The following is a 15,032-nucleotide window of genomic DNA, read 5'->3' on the forward strand; positions in this document are numbered from 1 at the left end:
GAGCCACCGCGTCCGGCCAAAATTCTTTTCTTTAAGAATGTTGAATATTGGCCCCCACTCTTCTTCTGGCTTGTAGGGTTTCTGCTGAGATATCCACTGTTAGTCTGATGGGTTTCCCTTTGTGGGTACCTCGACCTTTCTCTCTGGCTGCCCTTAACACTTTTTCCTTCATGTCAAGCTTGGGGCATCTGACAATTATGTGTCTTGGGGTTGCTCTTCTCGAAGAATATCTTTGTGGTGGTCTCTGCATTTCCTGAATTTGAATGTTGGCCTGCCTTGCTAGGTTGGGGAAGTTCTCCTGGATAATATCCTGAAGAGTGTTTTCCAACTTGGTTCCATTCTTCACATCACTTTCAGGTACGCCAGTCAAACGTAGATTTTTCACATAGTCTCGTATTTCTTGGAGGCTTTGTTCGTTTCTTTCTACTCTTTTTTCTCTAACCTTGTCTTCTTGCTTTATTTCATTAATTTGATCTTCAGTCACTGATACCCTTTCTTCCACTTGATCAAATTGGCTATTGAAGCTTGTGCATGCGTCATGGAGTTCTCGTGCAATGGTTTTCAGCTCCATCAGGTTATTTAAGGTCCTGACCTCGTGATCTGCCCACCTTGGTCTCCCAAAGTGCTGGGATTACAGGTGTGAGCCACTGTGCCTGGCCAAATTTTATGTTTTTACCACAATTTAAAAAAATATTATCTATCAGTCCTAATGTATACTACCTGAATACAAACCAAGCTACTGAATAGCCTGAAGTGAATGTATAGATGAATATTTTTGTTGTTGGATGGAGTGTTCTGTGAATGTCAATTATGTGAAGTTGGTTGATATTACTTTTTCAGCTCATCTTCATACTTACTTATTTTCTGCTTACTTGTTCTATCAGTTATTGAGAAAGGGTTATTGAAATCTCCAACTATAATTATGAATTTGTCTACTTATTTCAAAGTTGTATCGATTTTTGCCACGTATTTTGAAGCTCCTTGGTAGGCACATACACATTTATGTGTTGGAGAATTCACCTCTATATCATTATATGATGTCCCTCATTATCTTTGATAATCTTCCTTGTCCTTGTCTACTTTGTTCAAAATGAATATAGCTATTTCACCTTCTTTTGATTTGCATTTACATGTCATATGTCATATATCCCTTCACTCCTTTATTTTTAGGCTATTTAAGTCTTTATATTTAAAATGGTTTTGTGTTTTTGAAAGCATATTGCTCAATGTAAAATCTTAAGTTGAACTCCTGTATTTTGCTTACATTTTAGCATATTTCATACTTAATCTATAGTAGAGCTTTAATGTTTATCACACTGACTTTATATTTTCAGCAAACCCCTTTAAAATTTTACAGTTACACATTAAAACAAATTTCATATAGTAAACTTATGATATCTATGAGGTCTGCCTTCTCTGAGGGAGATACCAAATAATAAAGGACCTAACAAAATCCATGCTTTAAAAAAATCTTCATTTGTGTTTGTCTCATGACATTCTTAGAAGTGAATTAAAGAGAAAACTTTTTTTAACTTCATTACTAAATGAGTAACTGCCACTACCAGAGTTGCTAACTCTTCTCCTTTCTTTTTTTTTTTTTTTTTTTTTTTTTGAGATGGAGTCTTGCTCTGTCTCCCAGGCTGGAGTGCATTGACGCGATCTCAGCTCCCTGCAAGCTCCGCCTCCCGGGTTCACACCACTCTCCTCCCTCAGCCTCCGGAGTAGCTGGGACTACAGGCGCCCACCACCGCGCCCGGCTAATTTTTTGAAGTTTTTAGTAGAGACAGGGTTTCACCGTGTTAGCCAGGATGGTCTCGATCTCCTGACCTCGTGATCCGCCCGCCTCAGCCTCTCAAAGTGCTGGGATCACAGGCGTGAGCCACCGCACCCAGCCAACTCTTCTCCATTTCTAACTTTCCGAATAAGAAACTTTGAAACAAACTTTGCCAACATTATAAGGAGTAGAAGGGCATTGCATCTGGGGAATGTTAATGTAGAGAAGAAGAGGACTATTTTAATAAAAATTATGTCTCTTTCATATCGTGAGAGGCTAACCTTAAAATCTTTTTTTTTCTTTTCTTTTTCTTTTTCTTTTTTTGAGACAGAGTCTCGCTCTGTTGCCCACGCTGGAGTGCAGTGGCCTGATCTCGGCTCACTGCAAACTCTGCCTCCCAGGTTCACGCTATTCTCCTGCCTCAGCCTCTCAAGTAGCTGGGACTACAGGCGCCCGCCACCACGCCCGGCTAATTTTTTTGTATTTTTTTAGTAGAGACGGGGTTTGTTAGCCAGGATGGTCTCAATCTCCTGACCTCGTGATCCACCCACCTCGGCCTCCCAAAGTGCTGGGATTACAGGCGTGAGCCACCACGCCCGGGCTCTTAAAATCGTTTTTGTTTCATTTTTTGTCTTTTTGTTTTTTGAGACAGACTCTCGCTCTGTCACCCAGGGTGGAGTGCAGTGGCACGATCTTGGCTCACTACAACCTCTGCCTCCTGAGTTCAAGAGATTCTCCTGCCTCAGCCTTCCAAGTAGCTGGGATTACAGACATGCGTCACCACGCCTGGCTAATTTTTATATTTTTTAGTCTAGACAGGGGTTTTGCCATGTTGGCCAGGCTGGTCTCAATCTCCTGACCTCAAGTGATCCACCCGCCTCAGCCTCTTAAAGTCTTGGGTTACAGGCCTGAGCCACTGCGCCCAGCCTGTTTTTTTGGTTGTTTGAGATGGAGTCTTACACTGTCACTCAGGCTAGAGTGCAGTACACAATCTTATCTCATTACAACCTCTTACCTTCGTCTCCCAGGTTCAAGTGATTTTCCTGCCTGAGTAACTGAGATTACAGAGCCCACCACCACCATGCCTGGCTCATTTTTATATTTTTCGTACAGACGGAGTTTCACTCTGTTGGCCATGCTGGTCTCTAACTCCTGTCCTCAAGTGATTCCGCCCCCATCAGCCTCCCAAAGTGCTGGGATTACAGTCATGAGCCACTGCGCTCAGCCTAATTTTTTTTTTTTTTTTTTTAAATAGAGGCAGGGTGGTCTCAAATTTCTGGGCTCAAGCGATCCTCCTACCTTGGCCCTCGCACCTTGGCCTCCAAAGTGCTGGAATTATAGGCAATTACCATGCCCAGCTAATTTTTTTTTTTTCAAAGACATATTCTTACTTTGTCGTTCAGATTGGAGAGCAGTGATACAATCATGGCTCTCTGAAGCCTGGACCTCCCTGGCTCAAATGATCCTCCTGCCTCAGCCTCTCAAGTAGCTGGGACTACATGTGCAAGCTACCACACTCTGCTAATTTTTTAAATTTTCTTAGAGAGATAGGGTCTTCCCTATCTCTCTATGTTGCCCAGGCTGGTCTCAAAGGATCCTTCCAGCACCATGCCCAGCCTAAAATCACTGTTCTTATAACTTCATCTAATAGTTAAAGGAGTTCTGATATTGTTAGATTTTCCATTTTATGAAATAACAACTAAACAGCTTCACCAGCATTCAATATTTAAATGATGTATGCATTTAGAGAAATCAGTGCATCCAAATGGAAGAAATTCCCATAAGGTTTTTTTTTTTGTTAATTGTGTTTTGTTTTTGAGATGGAGTTTCACTCTTGTTGTCCAGGCTGGAGTGCAGTGGCATGATCTCAGCTTACTGCAACGTCCGCCTCCCGGGTTCAAGCTATTCTCCTGCCTCAGCCTCCTGAGTAGCTGGGATTACAGACATGTGCTTCCACACCTGGCTAATTTTGTATTTTTAGTAGAGATGGGGTTTCTCCATGTTGGTCAGACTGGTCTCGAACTCCCGACCTCAGGTGATCCACGTGCCTCGGCCTCCCAAAGTTCTGGGATTACAGGTGTGAGCCACTGCGCCCAGCCTCCCATAAGTTTTTGTAGTGAGCTTGGGTTTTCCCTTTAATTCTAAAATAAGAGATATGATTATTCTTTTAAAGTTAACAGTTGTTAACACATGTACACTTAAAAAATCTAGAACTGTAGTCACAGAAATCTTATAGGTGCACATCAGAAAGATGAAACTAGTTCCTTTAAAAGCATAAATTAGGCCAGGTGCAGTGACTCACCTATAATCCCGGTACTTTCAGAGGCCGATGCTGGAGGATTGCTTCAGGCGAGGAGTTCGAGATTATATTGGGCAATATAGCAAGACCCTTGTCTCTACAAAAACATACAAAAAAAAAAAAATGAGTTAGGCCATAGTAGTGTAGGCCTGTGGTCCCAGCTACGCAGGAGAGTAAAGTGAGGGATCATTTCAGCCCAGGAGTTTGAGGTTGCAGTGAGCTATGACCTTGCCACTGCACTCCAGCCTGGGTAAGAGAGTGAGACTTTATCTCAAAGAAATAAATAAAGGCACAGGCTGGACGTGGTGGCTCAAACCTGTAATCCTGGAGGCTTCCCAGACTGGTGCCTGAGCCCCGCATCCCTCGCCCCCCACCCTCCCCGCATCCCACTCCTCCCTTGCACCTGGCACTGTGGCTTTTCCTCCCTCCCTTTCCCCGCCAAAAAAAAAAAAAAAAAAAACCTGTAATCCTAGCACTTGGGACGCCAAGGCTAGCAGACCATCTGAGCCCAGAAGTTCAAGATCAGCCTGGGCAACATGGCGAAACCCCATGTTTACCCAAAAAAAGAAAAGCAAAAGTTAGCTGGATGTGGTAGAGTATGCCTGTAGTCCCAGCTACTCTGGAGGCAGAGGGAGGAGGATGGCTTCAGCCCAGGAGGTGGAGGCTGCAGTGAGCCACCATGCCCAGCTCAGTTTTCTTAAATCACAAATACATTTCCTTTTTTTAAGGTGAATATCCCTTTATTCAATTCGGTTTTGTAAAACAGCCATTGTAGGCCAGGCACAGTGGCTCATGCCTAAAACCCAGCACTTTGGGAGGCCAGGGTGGGAGGGTCATTTGAGGGACAGAGTTCAAGACCAACCTGGCCAACATGGTAAAACCCGACCTCTACTAAAAAAAATACAGAAATTAGCTGGGTGTGGTTGCAGGTGCATGTAGTCCTAGCTGCTCAGGAGGCTGAGGCAGGAGAATCACTTGAACCTGGAGGTAGAGATTGCAGTGAGCCAAGATTGTGCCACTGCACTCCAGCCTGGGGGACAGAGTGAGACTTGGTCTGGGGGGGAAAAAAAAAACCCAAAGTAGCCATTATAGTTTAGGCCAGCAAAAGTCTCATGGTTCACTCATTGCAGTGTAGTCCCTGGACTGATAGCTATTTCTCTACATGGTGTGTTTTGAAGATTGTAGAATTCAGCAATTGATATAAACTATGTCTTGATCTGATTCACTGTCTTCTATTATCTTCTTTAGGGGCACACTGAGTTGCCTGAAAGCAAGAATCTTTTAAATTATATCCTTTTCATTAAAACTTGAGCTATGGAATTTTTATATATTAGTAATGAAAGTAACAGGTTTCAAGAACGTGCCCTCTGGGGGTCAGATATTTTAAGCATTACTCTTTCTGTATAAGATTTCACAAGGCTTTCAGACTGTCCTCATTTTCATAATATTAATGTGGTCATAAGCTTGAACTGGCATAAGTCCTATGAGAAAGTTTGGATCATAAATAAATTTAATATATCATAATTTCTCTTTGTGATATAAATGACTGTTGTTATTTGTTTTGATATAGATGTATAAAAAAATAACTAAGGCAATAAAAAATTAGAACCAGGCCAGGCGCAGTGGCTCACACCTGTAATCCCAGCACCTTGGGAGGCCAAGGCAGGTGGATCACTTGAGGTCGGGAGTTCAAGACCAACCTGACCAATATGGAGAAATCCCATCTCTACTAAAAATACAAAATTAGCCTGGCATGGTGGTACATGCGTGTAATCTCAGCTACTCAGGAGGCTGAGGCAAGAGAATTGCTTGAACCTGGGAGGTGGAGGTTGTGGTGAGCCGAGATCGTGCCATTGCACTGCAGCCTACCTAGGCAACAAGAGCGAAACTCTTAACTCAAAAAAAATTAGAGCCAATGGAAGATCACTTTACAGAGTCATTGTTACCACCTCACCAGTGTACAAGTTCTTTCTCTTTATTTTCTATTTTCATAAAAAATACTATGCTGCTGGTTCTTCATGGTTTATTAACTGAACTGTTTAAAATGAAATAATACATAATAACACCTTTATTCAGATATAATACATATAACATACAATTCACCCATTTAAAGTATACAATTCAGTGTGTTTCATTGCTCCGTAAAGAAGCCTAGTACCCATTAGCAATCTCTGTTTTCTTCCAATCCCTCCTCCAGCCCTGTGCAACTGTCAGTCTTTTCTCTATCTCTGGCTTTTTGTATTCTGGACATTTTGTATAAATAGAACCATAAAATATGTGGTTTTTATGAGTAGATTCTTTCAGTTAGCATGTTTTCAAGGATTTTCTATGATATCATATGTATTAGCACTTCTTTTTCTATTTCAAATATTTCATTGTATAAATGTAACACTTTATTTTTCCATTTGTCAGTGAGCATTTTTCTTATGCTTTTGGGCTATTATGAATAATGTGGGGACATATGCTTTACTCTAGATTTAGAGTGTGCCCTTGGTTTTTTAAAGTTTATTTTTATTTTTTTGAGACTAAGTCTTGCTCTGTCATGCTCAGGCTAGAGTGTAGTGGCGTGATTTTGGCTCACTGCAACCTCTGCCTCACAGGTTCAAGTGATTCTCCCGCCTCAGTCTCCCAAGTAGCTGGGATTATAGGCACTCGCCACCACACCCGGCTAATTTTTTGTATTTTAGTAGAGACAGAGTTTCATCATATTGGCCAGGCTGGTCTCGAACTCCCGACCTCAGGTGATCTGCCCACCTCAGCCTCCCAAAGTGCTGACATTACAGGCATGAGCCACCATGCTCAGCCTAACAAGGTTTTTGGTTTTTTTGTGTGTGACAGAGTCTCACTTTGTTGCTCAGGCTGGAGTGCATTGGCTCAGTTTCAGCTCGCTGCATAGAATGTGTCCTTGTTTTAAAACATTAAATCTTTATGTTATAGTTTTATTTTCAATAGCAATTTTCATTGCCTGAAGATAATCTGATAGTTATCAAACTTTGCTAAAAATTCCTTGGTTCTAAAGAAGAGAGATTGATGGTTCTAAAGAAGAAAGATTTACAGAGTTTTTAATATAAAGCGAACTGTGGCTGTGCACAATGACTCACGCCTGTAATCCCAGCACTTTGGGAGGCTGAGGCGGGCGGATTACTTGAGGTCAGGAGTTTGAGACCAGCCTGACCAACATGGTGAAACCCCATCTCTACTAAAATACAAAAATTAGCTAGGCGTGGTGGTGTATGCCTGTAATCCCAGCTACTTGGGAAGCTGAAGCAGGAGAATCGTTTCAACCCAGAATGTGGAGGTTGCAGTGAGTTGAGATCGCACCACTGCACTCCAGCCTGGGCAACAGAGCGAGACTCCGTCTCAAAAAAATAGAAAGAAATAAATAAGGAAATAAAGTGAACTGTTACATTAATTATATTTGAATTATTTTGTATCAAATAGATATTTGGTGCTTGAAAAACTGAAGAAGGAAGACGCTGACCGAATTCATATATTCAGTTCTTTTTTCTATAAACGCCTTAATCAGAGAGAGAGGAGAAATCATGAAACAACTAATCTGTCGTAAGTCAAACTCTGAAAATATTTAACAGATGTAAGTCACTCAAATTTAAGTAAAAAATCACGTACTTGAAAGAAAACACAAATCTCTGCAATTCTCTTGCTTGCTTTTTAAATTCTCCAGCCAGGAAGAGAACACACTAAATAAGTCAGTTCCATTTTCATGCTTCATGGGTTCATATTCACCTGCCTTAGACTAACTTTGTGCTAGTTTTAGAATTTTTTTTAACAACTTATTTATATTGAGGCAATATCATTTACTTCTCTTACCAGTTTACAAAATTAATGTAATTCATAACATTCTAATAACTTTCAGAATACCTAGAATTTATAAATGTTCTAGGTCAAATATCTAGAATAGTGTTTCCCAAATGTAACTAATAGGTTTTTTTTTTTTTTAATTACTTAGATACTTACTAACTACAGATTACTCTGTTTTATCCTAGGTGTTTATCCATAATAGAAAGGAACCTGTGAATCTATACTCTTAATAAGCTCTTTGGGTGATTCTTCTCAGACAAATTAAGGAAGTACTATTGTACATAGTAGGCCTGATTTGTTTTCTTTTTTTCAAGACAGGGTCTCACTCTGTCGCCTAGGCTGGAGGGCATTGGTGTAATCTTGTCTTACTACAACCTCCACCTCCCACTCTCAAGTGATCCTTCCACCTCAGCCTCCCAAGTAGCTGGGACTAAGACACATGCCACCCCACCCAGCTAATTTTTGTATTTTTTGTAGAGACAGGGTTTCACCATGTTTCCCAGGCTGGTTTCAAACTCCTGGGCTCAAGGAATCTGCTCGCCTCTGCCTCCCAAAGTACTGGGATTTCAGGTGTGAGCCACCATGCCCACCTATTTTCTTTATAATTCTTCTCCATATAGTGATGGCATCTAGCTCTGATAATTTGCTGGTAATTGATCAGAAGATACACTTAAGAATTGGTAGATTTTAAAATTTAAAACTAGTCTTAGATGTCTTGAATTGATGGCTGCTATGCATGATAATAAATAATAATAAATATTTTCTCTTATTTCAGCAATTCCTAATGTTGGCTCTTAGAGTTGATAATAGTTATTGGTTTTGACCAGTGCTCATAGCTATATTGCTTCATCTACCATCAGATAATGCTCACTTTTCCTACTGTTTTCTCCCCAGTTACCCTAAGTTTTGCTTGGCTACACCTCTCAATATAGTTGCCAGTACCAATTCTGCAGTAATAAAAATAGTAAAGAGAAGTCTAGGCAAGATAAGCACTAGAACTTCTCCCCCTCAGATGGAGTAACAGGAGTAAAATATCTTTCTCCAAATTCAACAGTGGGTAGTCCCATGCCTTCCTAGTTTCAATCCAACAAGTTCTATTTTCTTTCCCCAGTTTGTCAAACCATTTTATGCAACTGTTTGAGCTATTACATCTGAATCTTCTTAATTTATATATCACTACATATAAGCTGGAGCACTAGAAATATTTCAGAAGCTTATATTTATCTCTTTCTTACAGAATACAGCAAAAGCGACATGGGAGAGTAAAACATGGACCCGGCATGTAGATATTTTGAGAAGGATTTTATTTTGTACCCCTTAATGAAGCGTGAGTAAGGATTTCCTTTATGTAAATGATGGCAATTTTTAAATAATTAGTATGAGGTGAAGAATTCATTTTAAAACGTCTTTCTGAAATCTCTTGTATATATTCATATTTGTACTGCCTGTTTTACAAGAATTAATGCAGTTTCACAGTGAATCATATAAGATACTGAATTTTACAGACAGTAGACCAGATACCTTTCTAATCTCATTTTATTCATTAATGTCAAATAATACTATTTTTTAAAAAAAACAGTGGTGCTTATTGTCTAGCAGATAACCTATAGAAAAGTATTATTTTTACAAAAAGATGATTAGGTCACATAAAGGAGTTGGAATCTTAAGTTTAAAATACACTTCTGTTTTTAACCAGAAGGGAGAAATGATGGTTGGATTTATGCCATTTTCAATTAAAACCATGCAGACTACTTGAAGCAGTTTCTGAGTAAATGGAAGTGTTTAAATATTTACATTATTCTCTCCCAATGACTAGATAGTATTATTTTACAAGTAAGACTTAAAAGTTTTTTTTGTTCTTTTGTTGTTTTTCTATGCCCTCGATCCAAAGACCACCAGAAATATACTTGTAGTCGGAAAACTTTGTTTATTACTTACATCAAGGAATAACATACACCATAGACAGCTCTGGAGCCTCTCATTAAAAGGGAGTTTCAAAGAATCTGTGAAAGAATCTGGGCTTTCCTTGGGTGATAATGGGGGAGGGTCTAAAGTAGTGGTGGTTTGCCTAGGTAAAGAAGTAGCATTCACTTATATAAAGAAGAATAATGTTGACTATTTTGTGATTTCCAACTGTAACCTTATATTTTTCTCTGCTTAGACAAATTATGATATGGCCCTACTTTGTCTCACTCTATCATGGTTGCAAAATATACTTTCCTGGAGTTGGTATTCTATGAGATTGTTTATGTATAAGTCTAGCTGTGCCAAGCTAACTTCCAAATTTTTTTTTTTTTTTAACTTTTGTAGAGGTGGGTATCTCACTGTGTTGCTCAGGCTGGTCTTGAACTCTTGGCCTCAAGCTGTCCCCCGACCTCAGCCTCCCAAGTAGCTGGGATTATAGACATGAGCCACTGCTCCTGGCAGAGCTATATATTTTTAAATTCATATTATCACAGTAAAATTTAAAACTAATTGATTTCTTCGTTCTCTTCAAAATTAGATTTTGGCTGGGTATGGTGGCTCACGCCTATAATCCCAACACTTTGGGAGGCCAAGGTGGGCGGAGTACTTGAGCTCAGGGATTCAAGACCAGCTTGGCCAACATGGTGAAACCTCGTCTCTACTGAAAATACAAAAATTAACTGGGCGTGGTGGTGTGTGCCTGCCATCCCAGCTACTCAGGAGGCTGAGGCAGGAGAATCGCCTGAACCCGTGAGGCAGAGGTTGCAGTGAGCCAAGATCATGCCTCTGCACTCCAGCCTGGGCAGCAGAGTGAGACTCCATCTCAGAAAGAAAGAAAGAAAAGAGGTTTCTTGACTGGGTACAAATTTGTCTTATAAAGTAACATGTGAACAACTTACTAGGTGAAAGGGAGGAAAGCCATTTGTCAGAAATGAATTATAAAAATTTTAAATAGAAATATAATTTGATTACACAAGATTTAGGGATAGAGGCACATCCCTCTTAATCACTACACCTGTGCGTGGAAGTTATTATCGGTGCTTCCAGTCATCTTAGTGAGAGGTAGAGAATGAACTCTGTAAGAGGACTCTACCATTTGTAGATTAAAAAATAGCCTATAAATCAAGAGAGCTTGTTTTTGATTTTGCTTTTTTTTTTTTTTTTTTGAAGAGAGAAAGCTACAAATACTTATGCATTAATTATGTTAGATTGGCTGCCATATATTTGTCATCTGTTTTGTTTTTATTTTTTCTAGTGGTACCAATTTTTTTTTCCTTTCTTTTTTTTTTTTTCTCGTGATAGGGTCTCTCTGTGTCACCCAGACTGGAATGTAGTAGCGTGATGTCAGTTTACTGCAGCCTCAACCTCCCAGGCTTAAGCGATCCTCCATCCTCAGCCTCCTGAGTAGCTGGGACTATAGGTGCATGCTACCACACCTGGCTAATTTTTGTGTTTTTTTTAGAGGATGAGGTTTTGCCATGCTGCCCACACTGGTCTCAAACTCCAGAGCCCAAGCAATCCACCTGCCTTATCCTCTCAAAGTGCTGGGATTACAGGCATGTGCCACTGTACCTGGCCCGATTTTTTTCTTAAGTTTCTAAGCTCTTTATTAAAAATTGTTATAGTAATTTCCAGGAACACAAATTTGATGTATGGATCTAATCCATCTTAAGTGAAATTGCCTGGGTATTTTGTTTTGTTTTTTAGAGACAGAGTCTCATTCTGTTGCCCAGGCTGGAGTACAGTGGTGCAATCATAGCTCACTGAAGCTTCAAACTCTTAGGCTTAAGCGATCCTCCTGTCTCAGCCTCCCGAGTAGCTAGAACTATAGGTGTGTGCCACAGGCCCAGCTAATTTTTTTTTTTTTAATTTTTTTTTTTTTTTAGAGATGGGGTCTAGCTATGTTGCCCAGACTGGTCTCAAACTTCTGGCCTCAAGCAATTCCCCCACCTCAGCCTCCCATAGCACCAGGATTACAGGCGTGAGCCACTGCGCCTGGCCAAAAGTCTGTGTTAGCCTCTCTCCTGCTGTTAAAGTTAATGTAGCTGTTATTAAAAGGAATCATAAAAAGCAAAACCCTGGCTTAATGGAAGTAATTGTTGGAAGTAATTGTCTGATTCAGCTTTCTCTTCTTAGGCCAAAAGGATTTTCCTAGTTTTTAGGTGAGGAAATTTATAGTTTAGCCATATTGGCATAGCTAAGAAATGTTAAGAACTGTGATAGGCTTTATTACAGCAGTAGGTTGAGAGTCACTGTATTACACTGTATTTCATCAATTTTATTTATTTTGAGATGGGGTCTCACTCTGTCTCCCACACTGGAGTGCAGTGGCACCATATTGGCTCACTACTACCTCCGCCTCCCAGGCTCAAGCTAACCTCCCACCTCAGCCCCCAACCGCAGTAGCTTGGACCACAGTCACGTGCCATCACACCCAGCTAATATTTTGTGTTTTTGGTAGAGACAGGGTTTTGCCACGTTGCCCAGGCCAGTCTCCAACTCCTGAACTCAAGCGATCCACCTGCCTCAGCCTCCCAAAGTGTTGGGATTACAGGTGTGAGCCACCATATCCGGCATCAATTTTTAAAACACCCCTTTTTCTCATTGCAACATGTCTGAAGTTGAGATGTGACTTTATAAATAAAATAAAATTAGCTATGTGTTAGAAATGATGAAATGAAGAGGTTAGTGCGTTAGCCTGATCTAAATCCATAGAGTACTAAGGATTAATAATGAAGAACAAGAGAGAAGCAAGCGTTCATCCATCTGGCCTTCACAATACTGAAGATGAAGCCAGCCAGCCTATGACAGCCATTTCTACTGGATGCTGTTCGATGAAGAGATAGATAGTGCTGTTTCTTAGTACTACCTTAGGTACTCTAATCTTTTGCAAAAATGAGAATGTGGAATAATTTTTATCCATGGCAAGATAATTTGTCTTTCATCCAGCAAATATTTATTGAAAACCCTACCATAGGACAAACATTATTGTACTTGACCAATAAGCTTCCTGACATCTATAGCCTATTCCTAGTATCCCAACAGAGCCCTGTGTCTAGCAAAAAATGAATGTTAGCTAGTACTGTACAGCTTCTTGCTTGTGTCCTGTACTCTACTGTTGGGAACATTGATACCTGAATTCAGCTGTATCATAAGCACCTACTTGATAGCTGGAACTGTCTACTAATACTTAAATTTTTGTACAAGGACTAAATTAGATATGTTATTTCTTTTTAATGTATTAAATTTCAGTATAGCATGAGATAAAACATTACTTATATATGTATTTTGATATTAAGCCTTTCCTATCTTAATAACACATAGTAACAGTAAAAAGAACAAAACTATATATGCAATTCTTAGAAAATGTTGAAAATCATATGACCTAATTAGACTGCTGAAGACAGTTTAATCTTTTTTTTTTTTGAGACAGAGTCTTACTCTGTCACCCAGGGTGGAGTGCAGTGGCACAGTCTTGGCTCACTGCAACCTTCTCCTCCTGGGTTCAAGCAGTTCTCCTGCCTCAGCCTCCCAAGTAGTGGGACTACAGGTGCACACTGCCACGCCCAGCTAATTTTTTGTATTTTAGTAGAGACGCAGTTTCACCGTATTGCCCAGGCTGTTCTCAAACTCCTGAATTCAGTCCTGAATTCAGGCAGTCCGCCTGCCTCGGCCTCCCAAAGTGCTAGCATTACAGGCGTGAGCCACCGCCCCTGGCCAATAGTTTAATCTTTTCCATCTTTTACATAAAGAGAAGGCAAAGGGAATGACAAGTTGCAAAGTGACATACTTGCCAGAAAAGCAATGAATTTTCATTCAGAAAACAAGAAAAGGTTCAGGGATTGTTTGCAAAAGTAAATACAGGCTACATAATTTTAATACAAACTATGTTATTTTTGAATGGACATTGTATTCTGTTACTGAATCAATGATCACATAAAACAAGATTAATTTGAGAATTTTAAAAAAATAAGTGTTTCTTTTTTTTTTTGAGATGGAGTCTTGCTCTGTCACCTCCAAGCTGGCGTGCAGTGGCACAATCTTAGCTTACTGCAACCTCTGCCTCCTGGGTTCAAGTAATTCTCCTGCCTCAGCCTACTGAGTAGCTTTTTAGTAGAGACAGGGTTTCACCATGTTGCCCAGACTGGTCTTGAACTCTGGACCTCAGGTGATCCACCTGTCTCAGCCTCCCAAAGTGCTGGGATTATAGGCGTGAGCTACCCCACGGCCAGAATTAGGCATTTTTAATAAATTCATTGGCAAGAAGTTTAAAAACATTTTAATTGATATGTATTGCCAAATATAATAAACTTTTCTAATAACATATTTAGTTATTTCATTTGTTTTTTACAGTGCACACTGGTTTTTGGCTGTTGTTTGTTTCCCTGGTTTGGAAAAACCAAAGTATGAACCTAATCCTCATTACCATGAAAATGCTGTCATACAGAAATGTTCAACTGTGGAGGACAGTTGTATTTCTTCTTCAGCCAGTGAAATGGACAGTTGTTCACAAAACTCTTCTGCCAAGCCTGTAATTAAGAAGATGCTAAACAAAAAACATTGCATAGCTGTAACTGATTCCAATCCTGGGCAGGAAGAAAGTGACCCTCGTTATAAGAGAAACATATGCAGTGTAAAATATAGTGTGAAAAAAATAAATCATACTGCGAGTGAAAATGAAGAATTGAATAAAGGAGAATCTACATCCCAGAAAGTTGCTGCTGATAGGACTAAAAGTGAGAATGGCCTACAGAATGAAGGTTTAAGTTCCATGCATCATACAGGTACGTATCTAAATGCTTTGAAAGAATGAAAAAATTCAGAATAATCTGGATTTTTTAATAAACAGGATTAAGATCCTGTTTTTTTAAAAAAAAAATCAGGTTAATGGCTGGGTGTGGTGGCTCACACTTATAATCCCAGCACTTTGGGAGGCCAAGGTGGGAGGATCACTTGAAGCCAGGAGTTTGAGAACAGCCTGGGCAACATAGCGAGACCCCATCTCCAAAAAAAATAAATAGAAAATTTTTAAAGAATGTACTTATAACAATATAGTAACACAACTTACTTTTAATTTATACTGAAGTGTAATTATAATAACTAACTCATTTTATAAGTGTAGCTTAATGAACTTTGATAAATGTATACATAGAGTCATGTAATCACTATTGCAAT

General features: G+C 39.7%; 1 protein-coding gene across 1 annotated transcript in view; it reads left to right on the forward strand.

The window, feature by feature from the left end:
• The window catches only part of SENP6 (SUMO specific peptidase 6), a 117,745-nt gene that overhangs the window by 89,796 nt on the left and 12,917 nt on the right, over nt 1–15,032 (forward strand). The window contains 3 exon segments of the mRNA XM_017881128.1: nt 7,515–7,634; nt 9,130–9,219; nt 14,211–14,641. Of these exon segments, the coding sequence (XP_017736617.1) occupies nt 7,515–7,634; nt 9,130–9,219; nt 14,211–14,641 (641 nt within the window).

This window comes from Rhinopithecus bieti, unplaced genomic scaffold (genome assembly GCF_001698545.2).
Source record: "Rhinopithecus bieti isolate Rb0 unplaced genomic scaffold, ASM169854v2 scaffold_12476, whole genome shotgun sequence".
In the NCBI taxonomy this organism is placed as follows: Eukaryota; Metazoa; Chordata; class Mammalia; order Primates; family Cercopithecidae; genus Rhinopithecus; species Rhinopithecus bieti.